Raw genomic sequence first — 22,754 nt, forward strand, 5'->3', positions numbered from 1 at the left:
GATAGGCTTTAACGTTTTCCAGAAGCATTATATCCTAGTTTTGCTTGAGTTTTTTCTTTTCTATCCATTTTTTTTTTTTATTGTTATGTATGAATTATGAATTTGTTAAGGAAAAAGGAAATGAAAAAGGCACATTATATATCTTGTATATATATTCGTTTTGTACCAATTTAAAAATATTTATTTTTAAACAATTTAAAATTTTGAAACGTAATACTGCATTTGGTTGGAGGATTTGGAAAGAAAAAGAGAAAATATATGTGAAATGTGAATAAAATATATTTATATTTCACCTAATTTTACACATTTTTTCTCTTTTTATTTCTAAATCCCTTTTCAAATCGCTCAATCAAGCACAATATAAATGAAATTAAAATCTCTTAATTTGATACGTTATGAAGGTTAAAAATATCAATGTGGTTAGGCCTATAATAGGCTTGAAAATGGAAGGTTGATTTGGAATTACTGTGATCACTCTTAAAATTAAGATTAACATTAATTTGATTAAAGTGCGAGAGTGTCACGTGTATGGTAAAAAATAAAAAATAAACTAGAATATATGTAGTTTCCAAATAAATGAAATCCCCCCAAAACAAGGAACAATACCATGGGGTAGACAGTGGAATTTATCATAAAACTTTGCACAAAGAAGACCTTAAAAAAAACGTACTCAGCTTCCGTTTGGGAAGTGGGTTTGTTTTTTAACTTTTTAGCTTTTTTAACTATATGAGCCTGGGCTCAAAAGCTTGGTTTGGGAAGGGCTTTTGACTTTTTGACTTTTTTGATTTTTTTGTGAGAGAAGAGTGTAATGATTATGGGATTGGATGAGATGTTTTGTCTGTTGTGACTCATGAGTCTATTCTGTCTTTTATGGCTCATTGAGCCAAAAAAGCCCAATGAGCCCTTGCCAAACCAACCCTCAACCAACTTGGCCTATTTTAAGAAATAGGTTAAAAGTTATTGTTTTGATTTTTTTTAAAAAAAAAATATAAAAAAATAAATAAAGATATGATGTGATTTAAAAAATTAAAAAATAATAATCTTGCTTTTAATCTAATTGCCAAAAGCGGCCTTGTAAGGGGTTGTTTGGGATGACCTAAATAAGTGTACTTTTTGTCTTTTTACAAAAAGATGTGCAGAAAAGTAGAGAGGTGATATGATAAAAAAAAAGATAAAAAGATAAACAGATGGATTATTCTTGGGTTGCCAAACTTGGCCTAAATTAAAATAGAAGCGGTATAAAAGTTATGCTTGTTTATACAAGGTAAGTGTAGAAAATGACAACAGTACGTGAGTTTAAAACAAAGTAAATCCGTAGGGTTGGTTTGAGATGTGTGTTAATTTTTTGATTTTTTAATTATTTTAGCCTTTGGTTGGTTTTGTTTAGAATAGATTTTTTGAATTTTTTAACTTTTGTAAGAGAAAAAATAAAATGATTATGAGTTGAAAGTGACATTTTATCTTATTTAACTAAAATAGCCTATTTTGTTCTATATAACTATTTTATCTCCCTCCTTTAACCCAAAACGGGCTTAAAATCAATCAAACGTCATATTCTTTGTGACAATATGGTAGCGATTTTTCAACCAATTTTAGGCTGTGTTTGGTTGTATTCTCCAAACATATTTTTATCCTATGTTTTCAGTGTGTTGTTTGTTTAGAATTTTTAAAAATTAATTCCATACTTACTTTTGAAAACTATGTTTAAGGTGGAAAAATTTGGGTTAACCGATCGTCCCTTTAGATGTCCGACCGGTCATCCTCCAAGACATCTAGCTGGTTGACCAGAATAGTACATTTTTTTTTTAATTTTTACAATTGGCACTTATTATTTTTTATATTTTAAATAAAAAAAATTCAGAATTTTTAAATTTTTTTTATGATCTTTGAATATAATTTTGAGTTGTGTGTTTGGTTATAAGTTGTAAATTTTTGTATCAAATCTCATACGTCACATTAAAAATTCCCTACTCAATTTAAAACTCTTTTCAAAATTCATTCACTAAATAAATTTTCTACACTCAAATCATAATTTCAAAACTCACAAACTAAAAATATAATTTTATTCTCAAATCATATTTAGAAAACTCTACCAAACACAACCTTAAATTTTTCCTCTTTTATTTTTGAAATAAATGAAAAATCATAATTAATTACTTTGTCAATTAAGACCATCTCCAACGGTTCATCAAACCTGGTATCAAATTCAAAATTTGATGAAAAATTCACTTTTTTGAGCTCCAACAGTTTCACCAAATCGATATCAAATCCAGAATTCAGCAAATCTTTTACCAAAATGAGAACAGGCGAAGCATTTTACCAAATCACTGTTCCTAACCATTGGAAGAGACCAACCGGTTGCCCGGCCGGTTGACCAGTTGGTCGACCGCCTAAAGGTTCAAACAGTAAAAAAAAAAAAAAAATTTTTTTTTTTGCCTAACCGGTCGACCAGCCGGTTGATCAGCCGGTCGACCACGAAAAGGTTCAAAAAGTTAAAAAAAAAAAATCAAAAAAATAAAAAAATAAAAATCGCTTAACCGGTCGACCAACCGGTTGTCCCCGGCACAAATTTGATGAAAGTGCACCGTTGAAGCAAGTGGTATCAAATTAATAAAATGAGTAATTTTTTATTTAAATTTGATAAAAAATCTAATTTACGGTTAGAAATGCTCTAAGATATGATTTTTAAGTGTTATGCAAATAAAAGCAGTCTGGATGAGCTGGTAAAACGCGTAGGTGATGGATGCCTTTTTGATATATGGGGCCTTCATCTTACTGATCTTTGTCATTGAATTAAAAAATAAAAATAAAAATATATAAAACAATTTCAACTTCAAGCAATAGTGTGTACTTAAGTCAAAAAAGATTATTACTAATAGAAAATAATAAAAATAAAAATAAAAATATATAAAACAATTCAACTTTAAGCTGTAGTGTTTACTTAAGTCAAAAAAGATTATTACTAATAGAAAATAATAATACATGCTCGCTCCCTCTCATTAATCTAATATGTTAGGTGACAGCAATACCCTGGACTTGGGTCTCGAGATTTCCTCAGTTTTGATTCCCCCTATGCGTTGCGTGTGTTGACTTTCATCTCAATTAGGATCGTTTTACTATCAACGAAGCATATATCTTCAATTTAATAGTATTTCGAATTTTTTTTTAAAAAAAAGAAAAAGAAAAAAAAGTAAATGCATATGTATATGTAGGTTTACTTTGGAAAGTTGATAAAAAATTGACTTTTAATTTTTTTAATCAAAAAACCTAGTTTTTTAGATAGTGACTTAGGTAAAAAAGCTAATTTTTTTGACTGAAAAAAGCTAAAAATTAGTTTTTTGCTAGCTTCCCAAAATAGCACGTATATTTGTATACATAGAAAAATATTTAAATTATTATATGGTTCAGATTTAATTGATGTATTATGTGTTCACATTTAAAACGGTAAATTACATTCGGTGTGCTTGATTTGAGTTTTCAAGATCAAGCTTTTTGAAAATTGATTTTTTTGATTTTCGTATTTTTTTTGTTTTTAGTGAATATTTTTAAAATTTTAAATATTTTTTTTATTTTTTTAAATGCACCTTACTTAGATGTATCTAAAAAGTAAAAAATTTGTGAAAAAATATTTTAAAAAATTAATATATACATAAAAATACAAAAAATGTATTGAATTCTTATATTTTTTTAATATTTTTGGTATTTAGTGAATTTTTAAAATATTTTTTTTACAATTTTTTTACTTTTTAGGTATATTTATGTTAGGTGTGTCTAAAAAGTAAAAAAATTGTTTAAAATATTAAAAAATTCAGTAAAAATAAAAAAATACGAAAAATAAGAAAGTAAAATTTTTTTAAAAGTATTTTTTGAAAAATAAAAACAAGCAAGCTGAAAAGTGATTTTCTTAAGATTAGAAAAAATAAAACAAATTTCACAATTTTAACATAATTACGTTGACCTCTCTTTCAGTATAAATCCAAACTAATACAAATGATAAAAAAAACTCAAAAATAAACAATGTAAAGTGTATATCTATATAATAAGGCACAAAGCTTTTTGAAAAATGTATCAAAATGTATGTGAGATACATTTTGATCCAATGGTTGAGATCAATTCTAAATATATATCAATGGTTGAGATCAATGGTTGGAGAGAAGCATTTCCCGCCCAACACATTTCTGTCTCCCCCATACCCTCTGTCTCCCCCATACCCTCTGTCTTCTTCCCATTCCTACTCTCTGATGAGATGTAAAGCTTGGCTTGGCTGCTGCAGAGTTGATCTTCCCATTCCTACACTTTTTTATATAATGTGAATGAAGCAGATGTATGTCGATCATCAGTCATCAAATACTGCTGCAGAGTTGATCTTCCCATACCATTTTTTTCCCATACCCTCTGTCATCAATACTGCTGCAGATAGTGAGGTGTGTATTGTATATATTGTTATAGCATTTGATGATAAATTGTATATATTGTATATATTCTATGTCATAATTTGATGATAGCATTTCATAATAGAAGTTTCATTTGCCTTCGGGGGGAAAAAAGAAGAAGGAAATAATAGAAGTTTGTGTTGTGATACAAATGGAAATAATAGAAGTTTGTGTTCAGAAAATGGGTTTGTATGATATAGATGATCACGGGTGGGTTTGTATGATTTGAATGATATAGATGTGTGCCTTCATCAGCCTTTGAATGATATAGATGTGTGCCTTCATCAGCTTTTGAATGATATAGATGATCCACTGGATGATGTAGTCTTTTTCTATGAAAATTCTGCAGAATGGGTCAGGCCCACACTGCTTTTTTGAAAATTCTGCAGAATGTGTTTCCATGTAACTCTTTTCTGGGCCTTTTATTGTCTGAAAATATTTTAAAAAATAACATTAGTAGGGCCTTTTTATGCTCCTCTGACGTGCAATAATGTCTGGGATATCGATATTGATATATGCTGGATGATATTGATATATGCTCCAGCTCTGTTCTGAGGGAGCTTAAAGGGAAAAATTTCTAGCGTATATGCTAGATTTCAAGGGAGCTTGAAATCTAAAATTTCTTAACTGCTGGAGTATTTTAATTTTAATATTTGTCTATATTGATATAACTGCTGGAGTATTCTATTCTATTAATGATCATAAATGTATTCCTGTGCATTTTCATGGTAGCTTCTCTTCCATGAATTTCTCTAGAAATATCAATGTTAAATTTATGAGGAATCTGCTGGAGTATTTTAATGGGTTCTTAACTGCTGCAATATTTTAATGGGTTCTTAAATTTAATGGGTTCTTAAATTTATGAGGAATCTGCTGAATGGGTTCTTAAATTTATGAGGAATCTGCTGAATTTCTCTTCCATGAATTTGTTTAATGGGTTCTTAACTGCTGGAGTATTTTAATTCATTTTAATTCATTTCTCTTCCAGAAGCAATTCTTCAATTTTTGCAATTCTCCAATCTACTATAATCTCAAGTCTGGAGTAAATTTGATCATTAAAGTATTTAAATACTTTTAGGATACAATTTAAAATTTATAGGATACAATTTTCTATCATAAAATATATTTATGATCATTAATAGAATAGAATTTTCTGAATTTTGTATGATAGAAAATTTTCTGAATTTTCAATGAGACCGATTGGTCACATCTGCCCAATATGATAAAAAATAGTAACATCCATTCTTCTCTCCCGAATATCTATGGTGATGGCATCTCCATTTTCAATGAGACCGATTGGTCCACCTTCCTGAAAATATTTCACAATTCACTATTCTTAAGAACTCAAAAAATAAGAGAGAAAAATCTAAACACAGAAGCACAAACAATAAAAATCTTACGATCTAAAAAAGATGCGAAACTAGGTACTTAAAAGCTAACATACCTGTGGCCAACAACATAACCATGTGAACCTCCTGAAAACCTCCCATCAGTCAACAATGCACAATCCTGTAAAATTCACAAGTGATATGTGAAATTGTATGATAGAAAATTTTCTGAATTTTGTATGATAGAAAATTGTATCCTATAAATTGTATCCCATAACCATGTGAACCTCCTGAAAACCTCCTTCAGGCACAGTCCTATCATAAAATTTATACTTGAGATTTTAAAATTTTCTACAAACAGAGGTGAGATTTTGATCATTATAGGATACAAAATAGGATACAATAATATATTTAAATACTTTTATATTTTGATCATTAAAAGATAGGACTCCACCATTTCGTTTCATTTACTCCAGACTTGAGATTATAGTAGATTGGTTAATCTGATGCTTTAGTTTATGATTAAGAAAATATTGATTAAGAATATTTTCTTAGTTGATTAAGAACTTCAAACAGAGGTGTTAGAGGTTGAAAAACATATTTTGAAAAACATGATGATGTTTACCGCTGTGACTTTCTATTTTGAAAATGGTCCCCTCGCAGAATGGTGTTAGAGGTTGAAAAATGTGACATATTTGGCACAATGACATCTGGAAAAATGTGAGTTGGAAAACATATTTGGCACATAGTTGATGATTAAGAATAGCATTTTAAGAAAATATTTATACCAGCATATATTTTCTTAGTTGATGATTAAGAAAATATTCACATATATTTTCTTATCATCAATGTAAAATATTCACATTAACAACATATATCATCAATGTAAAATATTTATACTTAATGACTACCAGCATATATCATCCAGAGTGAAGTTCCCCTTGCACCCAATGACTACTCAGTAAAATATTTATACTTAATGACTACTCAGTAAAATATATTTATGATAGAAATATATTAAATTCTTATAAAATATTTTTAATGAGTAAAAATGTATGTTATTTTAAGTATGAATGTTCATTTATTTTATTTACTTAGTTTCACATGGTTGCGAAAGTTCATTTATATATATAAGTATGAATGTTCATTTATTTAAGTATGAATGTTCATTTATTTTATTCACTTAGTTTCACATGGCTCCATGTATCTCCTTGCACCCAACAATATCACTTATTTTTTAATTGAAATCAGGAACTTCAACTTGAAACAGGACTTTGCTCGGCTGCTCGGTTAGTTAATCAGGAACTTGGAGCCATAAAAAATAAAAAGCTCGGCTGCTCGGTTAGTTTATTGCTTTGGTAACGTTTGGGTACAGCTTTTGTTATTGTTTTGCTTTGATATTGAGCCAACTGTGTTTTCAAAGAATTCTACTCAATGTGTTTACTGAGAAGAATTTTAATTGTCCACTGTTTTCAAAGAATTCTGTTTTCAAAGAATTCTGCTCAATTAGAAGAATTCTGCACAATGTGTTTTCAAAGCAGAATTTCTTATCACCAAAATCACCAAATTCTGCTCAATGTGTTTATTGTCAACTGTTTATCACCAAAATCATAAATTTTGGTTCCGCCAAAAATTCTGCTCAATGGATTTTTTAAATTAGCTTGGTGTTATACACTTGAAAATTGGTTTCAAAAAAGGTTATTGACACATATTTGAAGACATGTTATTGAACTACTTGATGTTATTGAAGACATTTTTCTAATTATTGAACTACTTCATATTTGAAGACATTTTTTAAATTTTATGATTTATTAACTTTATTATTTGAAGACATAACTTTATTATTTGAAGACATAACTTTATTATTTGAAGACATAATTTTATGATTTACTAACTTTCATATTTGAAGACATAATAATTATGATTTATCTATATAATAAGGCACAAAGCTTTTTGAAAAATGTATCAAAATGTATGTGAGATACATTTTGATCCAATGGTTGAGATCAATTCTAAATATATATCAATGGTTGAGATCAATGGTTGGAGAGAAGCATTTCCCGCCCAACACATTTCTGTCTCCCCCATACCCTCTGTCTCCCCCATACCCTCTGTCTTCTTCCCATTCCTACTCTCTGATGAGATGTGAAGCTTGGCTTGGCTGCTGCAGAGTTGATCTTCCCATTCCTACACTTTTTTATATAATGTGAATGAAGCAGATGTATGTCGATCATCAGTCATCAAATACTGCTGCAGAGTTGATCTTCCCATACCATTTTTTTCCCATACCCTCTGTCATCAATACTGCTGCAGATAGTGAGGTGTGTATTGTATATATTGTTATAGCATTTGATGATAAATTGTATATATTGTATATATTCTATGTCATAATTTGATGATAGCATTTCATAATAGAAGTTTCATTTGCCTTCGGGGGGAAAAAAGAAGAAGGAAATAATAGAAGTTTGTGTTGTGATACAAATGGAAATAATAGAAGTTTGTGTTCAGAAAATGGGTTTGTATGATATAGATGATCACGGGTGGGTTTGTATGATTTGAATGATATAGATGTGTGCCTTCATCAGCCTTTGAATGATATAGATGTGTGCCTTCATCAGCTTTTGAATGATATAGATGATCCACTGGATGATGTAGTCTTTTTCTATGAAAATTCTGCAGAATGGGTCAGGCCCACACTGCTTTTTTGAAAATTCTGCAGAATGTGTTTCCATGTAACTCTTTTCTGGGCCTTTTATTGTCTGAAAATATTTTAAAAAATAACATTAGTAGGGCCTTTTTATGCTCCTCTGACGTGCAATAATGTCTGGGATATCGATATTGATATATGCTGGATGATATTGATATATGCTCCAGCTCTGTTCTGAGGGAGCTTAAAGGGAAAAATTTCTAGCGTATATGCTAGATTTCAAGGGAGCTTGAAATCTAAAATTTCTTAACTGCTGGAGTATTTTAATTTTAATATTTGTCTATATTGATATAACTGCTGGAGTATTCTATTCTATTAATGATCATAAATGTATTCCTGTGCATTTTCATGGTAGCTTCTCTTCCATGAATTTCTCTAGAAATATCAATGTTAAATTTATGAGGAATCTGCTGGAGTATTTTAATGGGTTCTTAACTGCTGCAATATTTTAATGGGTTCTTAAATTTAATGGGTTCTTAAATTTATGAGGAATCTGCTGAATGGGTTCTTAAATTTATGAGGAATCTGCTGAATTTCTCTTCCATGAATTTGTTTAATGGGTTCTTAACTGCTGGAGTATTTTAATTCATTTTAATTCATTTCTCTTCCAGAAGCAATTCTTCAATTTTTGCAATTCTCCAATCTACTATAATCTCAAGTCTGGAGTAAATTTGATCATTAAAGTATTTAAATACTTTTAGGATACAATTTAAAATTTATAGGATACAATTTTCTATCATAAAATATATTTATGATCATTAATAGAATAGAATTTTCTGAATTTTGTATGATAGAAAATTTTCTGAATTTTGTATGATAGAAAATTTTCTGAATTTTCAATGAGACCGATTGGTCACATCTGCCCAATATGATAAAAAATAGTAACATCCATTCTTCTCTCCCGAATATCTATGGTGATGGCATCTCCATTTTCAATGAGACCGATTGGTCCACCTTCCTGAAAATATTTCACAATTCACTATTCTTAAGAACTCAAAAAATAAGAGAGAAAAATCTAAACACAGAAGCACAAACAATAAAAATCTTACGATCTAAAAAAGATGCGAAACTAGGTACTTAAAAGCTAACATACCTGTGGCCAACAACATAACCATGTGAACCTCCTGAAAACCTCCCATCAGTCAACAATGCACAATCCTGTAAAATTCACAAGTGATATGTGAAATTGTATGATAGAAAATTTTCTGAATTTTGTATGATAGAAAATTGTATCCTATAAATTGTATCCCATAACCATGTGAACCTCCTGAAAACCTCCTTCAGGCACAGTCCTATCATAAAATTTATACTTGAGATTTTAAAATTTTCTACAAACAGAGGTGAAATTTTGATCATTATAGGATACAAAATAGGATACAATAATATATTTAAATACTTTTATATTTTGATCATTAAAAGATAGGACTCCACCATTTCGTTTCATTTACTCCAGACTTGAGATTATAGTAGATTGGTTAATCTGATGCTTTAGTTTATGATTAAGAAAATATTGATTAAGAATATTTTCTTAGTTGATTAAGAACTTCAAACAGAGGTGTTAGAGGTTGAAAAACATATTTTGAAAAACATGATGATGTTTACCGCTGTGACTTTCTATTTTGAAAATGGTCCCCTCGCAGAATGGTGTTAGAGGTTGAAAAATGTGACATATTTGGCACAATGACATCTGGAAAAATGTGAGTTGGAAAACATATTTGGCACATAGTTGATGATTAAGAATAGCATTTTAAGAAAATATTTATACCAGCATATATTTTCTTAGTTGATGATTAAGAAAATATTCACATATATTTTCTTATCATCAATGTAAAATATTCACATTAACAGCATATATCATCAATGTAAAATATTTATACTTAATGACTACCAGCATATATCATCCAGAGTGAAGTTCCCCTTGCACCCAATGACTACTCAGTAAAATATTTATACTTAATGACTACTCAGTAAAATATATTTATGATAGAAATATATTAAATTCTTATAAAATATTTTTAATGAGTAAAAATGTATGTTATTTTAAGTATGAATGTTCATTTATTTTATTTACTTAGTTTCACATGGTTGCGAAAGTTCATTTATATATATAAGTATGAATGTTCATTTATTTAAGTATGAATGTTCATTTATTTTATTCACTTAGTTTCACATGGCTCCATGTATCTCCTTGCACCCAACAATATCACTTATTTTTTAATTGAAATCAGGAACTTCAACTTGAAACAGGACTTTGCTCGGCTGCTCGGTTAGTTAATCAGGAACTTGGAGCCATAAAAAATAAAAAGCTCGGCTGCTCGGTTAGTTTATTGCTTTGGTAACGTTTGGGTACAGCTTTTGTTATTGTTTTGCTTTGATATTGAGCCAACTGTGTTTTCAAAGAATTCTACTCAATGTGTTTACTGAGAAGAATTTTAATTGTCCACTGTTTTCAAAGAATTCTGTTTTCAAAGAATTCTGCTCAATTAGAAGAATTCTGCACAATGTGTTTTCAAAGCAGAATTTCTTATCACCAAAATCACCAAATTCTGCTCAATGTGTTTATTGTCAACTGTTTATCACCAAAATCATAAATTTTGGTTCCGCCAAAAATTCTGCTCAATGGATTTTTTAAATTAGCTTGGTGTTATACACTTGAAAATTGGTTTCAAAAAAGGTTATTGACACATATTTGAAGACATGTTATTGAACTACTTGATGTTATTGAAGACATTTTTCTAATTATTGAACTACTTCATATTTGAAGACATTTTTTAAATTTTATGATTTATTAACTTTATTATTTGAAGACATAACTTTATTATTTGAAGACATAATTTTATGATTTACTAACTTTCATATTTGAAGACATAATAATTATGATTTATTATTTCTTTTTTTGGAAAATATATTAACTTTATTATTTTTTAAAATTTATTTTAATTTTTATATTTTGAATTCAATCATACAATTTACTATTTTATTTTCTAAAACAAAATACTTATATATACACATACACTATATGGGATTCTTTTTAACTTGATATCCTAAATAAGTACAAAAGTTGCCTACCCCTTTAAATCACCACTGCAATGTTGGACACTAAAGATCCCACAACAATAAAATTGAATGAAACTTTTGTGACAACCATGCCACTCATATATCTATATTTATTACACAAAAAAATTAAAAAAATTGTATATAAAATTAGGTAGGAAATTAATGAAAATGTGCAGCACGAGAGAGCATACTTCAGTTCAGTGGTTTGACCTTTTGCTTGGTTTAGTTCAGCCTCTTGAATGTGTTCAACACTCCAAAAAGAAAAAAAAAAAAAAAAAAAAAAGTTGTGGAGAATCCAAGCCCCCTTTTGGCTTTAGAGATGATTTTTTTATGACTCAAAATTATTGGTTTGAGATATCATATTCAAAAGAAACTTGATGATATATTTTACTGAGTGCTTTGATTTTTCTATGTTTGTTATTTAAAATGAAATTCAGTGCTCTCAAAAAAAATAGATGATCTTCACAAATCATGTGAATCTGTGAATCTAAGTGTCTTGGATTTTTTAATATTAGGTAAATTATATAAAAAGATTCTGTATATACAAATTGTGCATAAATTCAATTTTAAAAAATTTGGTTTGTTTGTTTACTTAATCATCAACAAAGAAATTATTAGGTGTTTACAATTTTTTTTAGGGTTTACTTAATCATCGACTAAGAAATTATTCTGTCAGGGTTTACAATTTGTTTTTTACTTGCTCTTATATTTTGATTTGCAGTATTGGTGAACATTAAAAATCTTATATGTTTATTTCTTAATTTGCATTAACATTAGGGAGAGTTGTTACTTATTTGAGTTTTGTAGATCATGTAATACAAGCAAAAATGTTACAAGTTATTTAAGAAAAAAAAAAAATATATTTTTAATCTTAAAATTATTTACATCGTGCCTTCTGTCGATTTTGATTAAACATAGTGCCTTCTGTCATAACTATTAAACATTGAGGAAATGTGTCTCTCATCACCAAATTTCTGTCAATTTTTAATCATAATTATTGTCAATTTTTTTAATAAAAAAAAACATTAAACAGAAATTGGTTTGCTATTAAAAAAAAAAAATAAGGTTATACACATTGTGTTTACTGTCAACTGTGTATAATAGTTGGTTTGTCAATTATTTAAAAAACATCATGTCAACCAAATTTCTATCAATTTTGATTAAACATTAACCAGAATTATTGTGAACCAAATTTCTCTCAGAACTATTAAACATTGAGGAAATGTCTCTCATCACCAAATTTCTCTCAGAACTATTAAACATTTTTAATTAGAATTATTGCCAATTTTTTTAATCAAAAAAAACATTAAGCAGAAATTATTTTTTCATCAAAGAATTACTGTCAATTATTTGAACTATTAAGCACAAATTTGGTCCTTACACATAAGGTTGGTCTCAAAATTATTTGGCTATTATACACAAGAAAAACGTAATAGATCCAAAATTTTCACTAAATCAAGGATGAACAAAATTTTTTACCAAATCTCCAATAATAATACTTTTAATCTTTTGTGATAAAATTTTAAAATAGAGTATGGATAGGAGATGGTTTTCTTTCATAAAAAATAGTATAGATAGGAGATGGTTTTTAGGATAAGTTTGGAATTTTTTTGAAAAGATTTGAAGAAGACCATGAGAGCAACGATTGGAGTATTCGTATCAGATCAAACTTTTAATCAAATTTTTACTCAAATTTGATGAACATAGAGAGAGAGAGAGAGAGAGAGTAAGTTAAGTAATTTACTAATCGTAACCATCATGGTTTGGTTGTCCTGACTCCTTTACTTAGTTATGTGATGATATCTTTTGATGTAATATGGGCTTCTATTCTCCCTTTTATTTATTTATTCCTTCCAAAATAAAAACCTAGGCTTAGGCGCCCATAGGATTGTTTGACAAAAAGGCATTATTCATTTCTATATAACTTACTAAACCATCAACCACATCACTAATCACTGGAATGCTCAGTTGAAGAACTCCACATGCTCAATTTTATTTTTCAAAAATAGATGCAATCAACCATGATTTAGTGGGTCACACATGTATGCAAGATAATAAATATTGGCACCTTTTTAAAGGATGATAAATATTTTTCATAATTTTTTTTAATATCTAGAGCTCCTAATTAAAAGAAAAATTTCAAAGACTTGGCATTTTAACATTTATGTGTAATATGGCAAGAGAGTTTATGTTTTCTTTTTTCTTTTTTTGGCACCTTTTTAAAAGAGTATAGTATTCTATGTTGTATTTCAAAAAAATCTGTTGAATGTATATATGTGTATATTACTTTAGTTGTCTTTATGAAAAAAAATGTATTAAACTTACAAGTATTTAACTTAACACAAGTATTTAACATTATTTGTTTTGCTTTGAATCAAATTCACCAAGTATTTAACTTAACCCACAAAAATGTATTCAACATTTTATTATAAAAAAATAAAAATAAAAATTGTACCATTCAAATATAATATATTTGTTGTGTGATTCTAAAAAGAAAGTGATTGTTTTTTTTTCATTTAATTTTTTTTTTTGAAAGACTTGGCATTTTAACATTTATGTGTAATATGGCAAGAGATTTATGTTCCTTTTTTTTCACATTTTTAAGGGAGTATAATATTATATGTTGCATTTCAAAAATTTAGGTCAATGCATATGTGTGTATTACTTTAGTTGCTTGATGAAATAATTATTCATTATTGCTTATAAAATGGCTTTCTTATGTGGTGAATTTTTTTTTTGGCATAAATTTATGTTTGGACTTTCCAAATCATAAATGGTGAACTTCAAAATATTTATGATTATAATGGGTTTTAATTTTGGTTTTAATTTCATCTCTATAAAATTGAAGTCAGTTAAGAAAGAGAAAAGTTCAAATTCGGACAATTATTGTGCTCGAGTTTTAATTTATCATTTTAATTTTAATGTGATTGTTAAAAAACATCTATTCTAAATGCTGGGTTGACTCAGAAAATGTGAGTTTGATTATGGGTTTCGCAAAGAATGTAGAGAGACAGAGTGGGAGAGGGAAGGGACTGTTTGTTTGGAGCTATTTAAAAAGAAAGTAAGGGTGATTTATTTAGTTGATCTTCCTGCAACAAAAAAATTAAACTAACACTCAGAAAAATTTATTTAACATTCAAATGTAATATTTATTTGCTGTGTGATTCTAATGTACAGATGATAAATATTTTTCATTTAATTATTTTGTGAATATCAACAGTTCCTAATTAAAAGAAAAATATGAAAGACTTGGCATTTTAACATTTATGCGTAATATGGGAAGAGAGTTTATTTATTTTTATTTTTAAAGGGAATATAATATTCTATGTTGTATTTTAAAAATTCTGGTCAATCCTTGTATGTGTGCGTATTACTTTAGTTGTCTTCATGAAAAAAAATGTATTAAACTTACAAGTATTTAACTTAACGCAAGTATTTAACATAATCCGTTTTGTTTTTAATCAAATTCACCGAGTATTTAACTTAATCCAATAAAATGTATTTAACATTTTGTTATAAAAAATTAAAAAAAAAAATTGTACCATTCTAAACAGAGAAGGCACGTGCCTCTGATATCTGTTGACCTTTTTCTTTTTCTTAGAAGTTTATATTTTTATTTATTTCTTTTCCTCTTGATTGTAACCCGTTAAGTATTTTCTATTCCTGGTAGTTATTTATTTAAATAAAATTTTGAATTTTATTATTCGAATTTTAAATAACATTTCATTTTAAATGTTATTTGAATTTTATTTAAATAACATTTCATTTCCAATTTTTTGCTAATTGCTAATTTTATTATTGCTATTTTTTTGTTTCTTTGTGTCTAAAATTATATAACCAAACATTTTTAGGCTGAAGTACAACAGTTATGAACAATATCACTATTTTTGGTCAAGTAAGTTTTTTTTCTTCTTTTTTCTCTTCATATAAATTTAAGTACCTCTCTTATAAATTTAAGTACAACAGTTATGGACAATATCACTATTCTAATTATTTTTTTTCCTCATACTTTATAGGTGGATGGGGACTTACACCGAACCGTAATATCACCTCCCCTTACTAATTTTCTTATTTATGTGTATAAAGTTTTATTTATCATTCTAAAATTTTTGTATGTATAGGTTCGATTTCTTCAAGAAAGAAATGTTAATGTTGTTATTCGCGATGAGCGTGACCTTAATACTATTCGCATTCATGAGGTAAGCCTAAAAGTCGCTTCAACATTGGACATGTATTTTCTTATCATTTTAAAAATAATTTATAAATATATTCTACTTATTTTTTACAGGCAAAGGCAAAGGAAAAAGATAAGGCAATATCAAAGGAAACAAAAAAAGCTATTCCTTATGGCAAAGGAAAGGAAAATGCTATTCCCATGGTATGGTTTCTCAACAATTTTTAAAAGTTTCTTTTTCGAATATTATATAAATTTTTTTAGGAATTGCATAGTGTCATATACTATTTTTTATGTACATTTTTCAAAAGTTTCTTTTTCAAAAATTTATTCAATTCTTTTTATTGAATATGAAATGTTTTTCTGAAGCATGTTAAAGTAAGCATTTGTACAACATGCTAATGCATTTGTATAAACATTAATTTGAATTTTTAATATGTTTGTCTATTTGTATGATAAAAATATGTTGCATTGAGACAATATGTTGCATCTACAACATAGCATAATAAAAATAAAATACAAGAAAACGAAAAAGGAAAATAAGAAGAAAGAACAATTATGTGATGAAAAGGAAACTACATAATATAATTTTTTTTTAATTTTTATTTTTCTTATAAGAAGTTCTTAAGGAAAGAAGAAAAAGACAAAAATGCATTTTAATACAACAGAAACAACAAGAAGAGAGAAAAGGAAAGTACAAGACATTACATGCTAATATTCACATTTTACGTACCCAATGATTTAATATTTACCTTTTCAACGTACATTTTGTAAAGAGATGGGTAGTGTCTTAAAATCAATAAGTGCGTGCATAGTGAGTTTGCAGTTTTGTGTTTTCAAATTATTTTTCCCTTCCTTTTTAAATTTCATAAATACATGCATTGGTTCTTATATGACTAACAACTTAACCGAGTGAAGAGGAAAAGTTAGTTAAAAGGAAGAAAAATTACATGATGAAAGGGAAGCAAGTTAGTTAATCTTCACATTTTATGCACATTCTTATATAATATTCTCATTTTAGGCACACAATGAGAATGTGTTATCAAAAGCTACATTGGCCCAACGTGCACGGCGAGAACGTGAAAAAAATCAAAAGCCATGTTCTGCATACCAATTGGGACAACGCTTGCGACGAGAACGAGAAAGAGAAAGATCGAAGGAATGTATTAACCCAAGACAACCTTCTTTAACACCAAATTGGTAAAAAGAAAAAGAATCTTTTACCCAAGACAATTTTGAATTTTTTACTCTTACTATTACCACTTTATTATATAGATTTTAATTTGTTCACAATCTATTTCTGTAGGCCTCCTCCTACAACTCCATGTAGAAATGTTGGTGTGGTCATCCGTGATGAGCACGACCTTAATGCTATCCGTGTTCGTGCGGTAAGTACAAAATCAAGTCAAACATTGTATGTATTTTATTTATATAAGATTATATAAGATTTTTTTTAATCTTTTCAATATTTTATTTATATTTGTTAGGCAAAAGATAAAGAAAAGGTCAACCCAATGTCTAAAGGAAAAGAAAAGATGGCTCCTTCCGGCAAGAGAATGACAAATGCATGTCAAGTGGTATATATTCTTTTTTAAAAATATGATGCAAAACTAATCAAAATTTTGATAGTTAAAATATATGAGTGTGTAAAATGAATTTATTGTTTTATGTTGTTTTTGTAGAATGATTGTAATATTTTTTCCTGTAACTTGCTATTATTTGTATGTATTTTTCAAATTTATTTATTCTTATTTTGCATGGATACATGTGCATTTATAATGTACCATCCATAAGTTGCTACTTATATAAAGAGAATAGGAAAAAAGAAACGAAGAAATAAAGAAAAAATATATAAGGAAAGGAGAAACTAAATAAGATAGGTTTTTAATTCTTATTTAATATATAAAATAGAAAACAAAGAAAGGGAAAGGGAAAGTGAAGAAATAAGAAGATAGAAAGGGAAGAAATAAGAAAAAAAGAAATAAAGATAACACTATTAAAGGTATAAAACAAATAAAATATAAAACAAAATTAAGAGAAAGGGAAGAAATAAGAAGATAGTTTCATTTTAAACACAAAATATTCACATTGTTTGCTTCAATGATAAAATATTTTCTTTTTAGGCACAAAATGATAATATAATATCAAAAGCTGCATTGGCCCAACGGGCACGGCGAGAGCGTGAAAAAATTGAATTTCAATGCTTGCAACGAGAGCAAGAGGGATTAGAAGAATGTGTTCAAATAAGACAACGTTCTTTAACACCAATTCGTCGCGATCGCACTCACTTGGAGTGGGAAACAATAACTGAAGATTCTCAGTCGGCACAAAAACGAACAATGGTTACCTATCATCAGACATGTTCGTTTTCTATGCCAAGCACATCTTCAAATTCACAAAGGAATCGGTAAATTACTGTGTCTACTCCTATAAATCGATTTCTTCAAGCACATCTTCAGATCCTCACATCTTCAATACATACTTTTACTCATATCGTTTTGTTTTACAGAATTTTATTTATACACAAATATTTGTAGGTCTACTCCTATAAATCGATTTCTTCAACAAGATCTATGTACTGATGATGAATTAGAAGATCTACCTACGAGTATATCAATTGGCGCCCGGGCACACAAAGATTCTTGCCGCCATTATCTTGGCAAGATGGATGTATTATGTCCTTATTGTTCAGCCTTACATTGGATGGATGAAAAATTGACAAAATCATCTATAAAGCGTCCCTTATTCGGAACTTGCTGTTTGGAAGGGAAGATTAGGCTACCTTTACTTATTACACCCCCTCCACCACTTCAGGCATTGTATGATGGGAATAATGATCAATCAAAATCCTTTCGAAGTTATACTCGAGTGTACAATGCAGCCAATGCTTTTACGAGTCTTGGTGCTACATTGGATCCTAGAGTACTCAGTGGAAGGGGCCCCACATCATTCACAATTCATGGGAAATTGCGACATCGAACAGGATCACTACAACCACAACCAGGGCAGGATGCGAGTTATGCTCAGCTGTATATCTATGACCCTTATTCAGCTTTAGAAATTCGTAATCGTAGAAATCCTAACTTGAGAAGGGATGTTCTCAAAACTATTCAGGATAGTTTGTTGCAAGTCAATGCATTTGTAGATAAATATCGCCAGGCTCATGCCATTTTACATCAATTAGACTCGGCAGGACACAATCTACCTGCTCATCTTCATTACAGTTCAACAACTGATCGACGTCGGTATAACCTACCAACTACAGATGAGATTGCAATTGTAATACCAGGTGATGGAACAGAGGTAAATGGAATGAGAGATATTATTTTACATTTCCGAGGAAATAATGAGTTGATGCAAATTAATGAATGTCACCCAGCATACTTGCCATTACATTATGTTCTATTATTTCCATATGGTGAGCTTGGATGGGAACCTGAGTTGAAATTGTGGAATGTTCAGTATGATCGACCTTCAATTGATTGACTTACTCAAATGAATTTTTATAGTTATCGTTTGTTTGAACGACCCACAGAGTATTCAACAATTTTGAGAGGTGGGAAACTATTTCAAGAGTTTTTGGTAGATGCTTGGGCTGCAACTGAGCAAAATCGATTGACATACTACAAGCTTAATCAAGGGAAACTTCGGGCTGAGCTTTACCAAGAGTTGTCAGATATGGATCCAGATTATGTGCGACCTGGACAAATTGGTCAAAGGTTTGTTTTGCCATCTTCATTTACTGGTAGTCCTAGACATATGTTTGAAATCTTTCAAGATTCAATGGCTATCACACGATACAACCAACACCCAGATATTTTTCTTACCATGACTGCAAATCCCAATTGGCCAGAAATTACTTCAGCATTATTACCATATCAAAAACCTATTGATCGTCCTGATTTAATTGCCCGTGTTTTTGAGTTGAAGAGAAAATGTTTGATGAAGGAGATAGAAACAAATAAAGTGTTTGGAAATAAAGTTGCACATGTTTTTACAATTGAATTTCAAAAACGAGGCCTCCCTCATATGCATGCACTTTTATTTCTCAAGGGCCCAGACAAAATTCGGACATGTGCTCAAGTAGACAAATTGGTGTGTGCAGAATTTCCAGACCCAAAAGACAACCCAATGCTTTTTGAAACTATCAAATGTTGTATGGTACATGGACCATGTGGTGCTCGAAATCCGCAAGCACCATGTATGGAAAATGGTAGATGCACTAAGAGATACCCTCGAGCTTTCACAGAAACAACAACTATGGATCAAGATGGATACCCTATCTATCGTCGTCGCAATAATGGTCAAGTACATACTGTAAGAGGGCAAGAAGTTGATAACAGGGATGTCGTACCATACAATGCATATCTTTCAAAACTTTTCAACTGTCATATAAATGTGGAAGTTTGTGCCGGAATGAGATGTGTCAAGTATATACATAAGTACATTTATAAGGGTTATGATCGTACAACGATGGTGTTAGGAATGATAAATGAGATTCAACAATATCTCGATGCAAGGTATATTGGACCTCCAGAAGCTGCTTGGCGAATATTTGGTCATCCTTTGCATGCAGAGATGCCAACAGTTGTACGATTGGCACTTCATTTACCTGGAATGCATCGTGTTGTTTTTAACCCAGAAGAGTCATTACAAACGATTCAATCTAGAGCTGGTCAACAAATGTCAACTCTTACTGGCTTCTTTGCATATTGTGCTGCCAGTGAAGATGAATGTCCATTCACTTATCAAGAATTTCCACAACATTTTGTCTGGCTCAAGTCAGAAAAGAGATGGAAATCAAGAGAAAGGGGATATGCAATTGGTAGAATGTACTTTGCTAGCCCTAATTGTGGTGAAAGATTTTATCTACGTTTGTTACTAACCGTTGTCAAAGGACCAAAGTCGTTTCAGTCTTTACGCACAGTCGATAATGTTGTGCATGATACATTTAAATTAGCATGTATTGCAAGGGGGCTTTTAGAAGATGATGAAGAATGGATACAATGCTTGAAAGAGGCTGTAGTCATAAAAACTGGGTATCAATTGAGAAGATTGTTTAGTATTATTCTCACCCAGTGCTCTCCACTAAATCCATATGCATTATGGAATCAATTTTCAACGCATATATGTGATGATCTTGCACATAAGATTTGTACATTGTTTGTCATTTCTAAACCAACTGAGGCTCAAATTGAAGATTATGGTCTCCATCTTTTGAATCAAATGCTTCATGAATCAGGCAAAAGTTTAATTGACTTCCCACCCATGCCACAACCTACTGCAAATTAGAGTGCAGTAGTTGGTAATCGATTAATAGTTGAACATCAACAACTGCAGAGTGAGGCAGAACATGCAGATCCACAAATTACTATTGATTGTCTCAATAATGGACAGCGGAATGCTTATAATATAATCACTTCTTCAGTTTTTCAAAATAAAGGAACTGTTTTCTTTCTGAATGGGGGTGCAGGAACAGGGAAAACATTTCTATACAATACGATTGCATTAAAATGTCGTAGCCTTGGGCATATCGTTGTTACTGTGGCTTCGTCTGGAATTGCATCACTGTTACTGGTAGGAGGTCGCACTGCACATTCAACATTTTCCATTCCGTTAGATGTCTTGGAAAATTCACTTTGTGGGTTTAGCAAACAATCATTACAAGCTGAGTTATTTAGAGAAACAAAACTCATAATTTGGGATGAAATTCCTATGCAACATAGACATTGTGTTGAGGCAGTTGATCGTACATTGAGGGACATTTGTGATAGTGAAAAGCCATTTGGGGGTATTACTGTTGTTCTTGGAGGAGACTTTCGACAAATCTTACCAGTTATACCCAAAGGAGTTCGTGAGCAAATTGTGAATGCATCATTAAGACACTCTGTTCTATGGAAGCATATATATATCTTGACTTTGGATTTGAATATGCGCTTGAATCATGAAGGCCATGAAAATGCTAATTTTGCAAATTTCTTGATGGAGGTAACACTACTTTAACCTGTATTATATAGATTTTAAATTAATAAATTGTGTTTACACTTACTCTTTTATTGATTTCACTTTTTTTTAGATTGGGACCAATCCTCAAGAAATCGTTAACCTTCCATCAACAATACACAAATGTCAAGATTTGAATGAATTACTCTCTACAGTTTATCCACAATTGAATATGATAGAGACGTCAACCCCAACATTTTTAACTGAACGCACAATTCTATCTGCGCGTAACGATGATGTCAGTGACATTAATACTACTGCGTTGAATATCTTTCCAGGGAGATTATATACTTATCTTGCAGCAGATAAAATGTCTGAAGATAATGAAATTGATCCTACCATTACAAATAGATATCCTAATGAATATTTAAATTCATTGGATCCTCCTGGGTTGCCAACTTTTAAGTTAGAGTTGAAAGTGGGTTGTCCTATAATATTGTTGAGAAACATTGCACCGAAAGATGGACTATGTAATGGTACAAGATTGATGGTTACTAGGTGCGGCACTCGCATAATTGAAGCTCAAATTTTAACTGGAGAAAAGTTTGGCAATTTGGCATTCATACCAAGGATATCTTTGACACCATCTTCTTCAGAAATGCCTTTCCAAATGACAAGACGTCAATTTCCAGTCCGATTGGCATATGCCTTGACCATTAATAAATCTCAAGGACAATCTGTGAAATTTGTTGGGGTTGATTTGCGTATACCAGTGTTTAGCCATGGGCAATTATATGTGGCATTGTCTAGATGTACATCATTTGATCGTATAAATATTCTCCCTCCTAAAGATAATTTGGATTCTACTACAAATATTGTTTATCCTGAAGTGTTGCTGTAGTACTCTATGCAGATTAAATGACGTTTTATTAGAAGGTAACCACGTAGATTTATTTCTGTTGATTATATAACTTTTTAAAAAAATTCAATTTAATAATAATTTGAAATTTGGACTTTTGTAGGATTGGACCGAAAAATCTATGGAGCTTAAAAGGAGAAATACGACTACCTTGCTTCGATGGGGATGTAATAAGGTAATTTCAATCTGAAAA

At 29.9% G+C, this 22,754-nt stretch overlaps 1 protein-coding gene across 1 annotated transcript; it reads left to right on the plus strand.

Moving 5' to 3' along the window:
- The first annotated feature begins 7,717 nt into the window (after positions 1-7,717).
- LOC145803600 (uncharacterized) lies at positions 7,718-19,185 on the plus strand. The gene is made up of 10 exons (XM_082896914.1): positions 7,718-8,082; positions 10,697-10,786; positions 15,542-15,565; positions 15,647-15,724; positions 15,814-15,903; positions 16,721-16,899; positions 17,006-17,087; positions 17,187-17,276; positions 17,823-18,106; positions 18,237-19,185. The coding sequence occupies exons 1-10, from the start codon at positions 7,972-7,974 to the stop codon at positions 19,183-19,185; spliced, it is 1,977 nt and encodes a 658-aa protein (XP_082753040.1). The 5' UTR covers positions 7,718-7,971.
- Positions 19,186-22,754: the final 3,569 nt, after the last annotated feature.

This window comes from Camellia sinensis, chromosome 12, assembly GCF_055761805.1.
Source record: "Camellia sinensis isolate YWXY chromosome 12, ASM5576180v1, whole genome shotgun sequence".
Classification (NCBI taxonomy): domain Eukaryota; kingdom Viridiplantae; phylum Streptophyta; class Magnoliopsida; order Ericales; family Theaceae; genus Camellia; species Camellia sinensis.

Coding starts and splice junctions, on each gene's coding strand:
- LOC145803600 (XM_082896914.1), top strand. CDS start 7,972: ATGAAGCAGATGTATGTCGATCATCAGTCATCAAATACTGCTGCAGAG. Junction 15,566..15,646: donor ATGGGGACTTACACCGAACC/GTAATATCACCT, acceptor TTGTATGTATAG/GTTCGATTTCTTCAAGAAAG. Junction 16,900..17,005: donor CCTTCTTTAACACCAAATTG/GTAAAAAGAAAA, acceptor CTATTTCTGTAG/GCCTCCTCCTACAACTCCAT.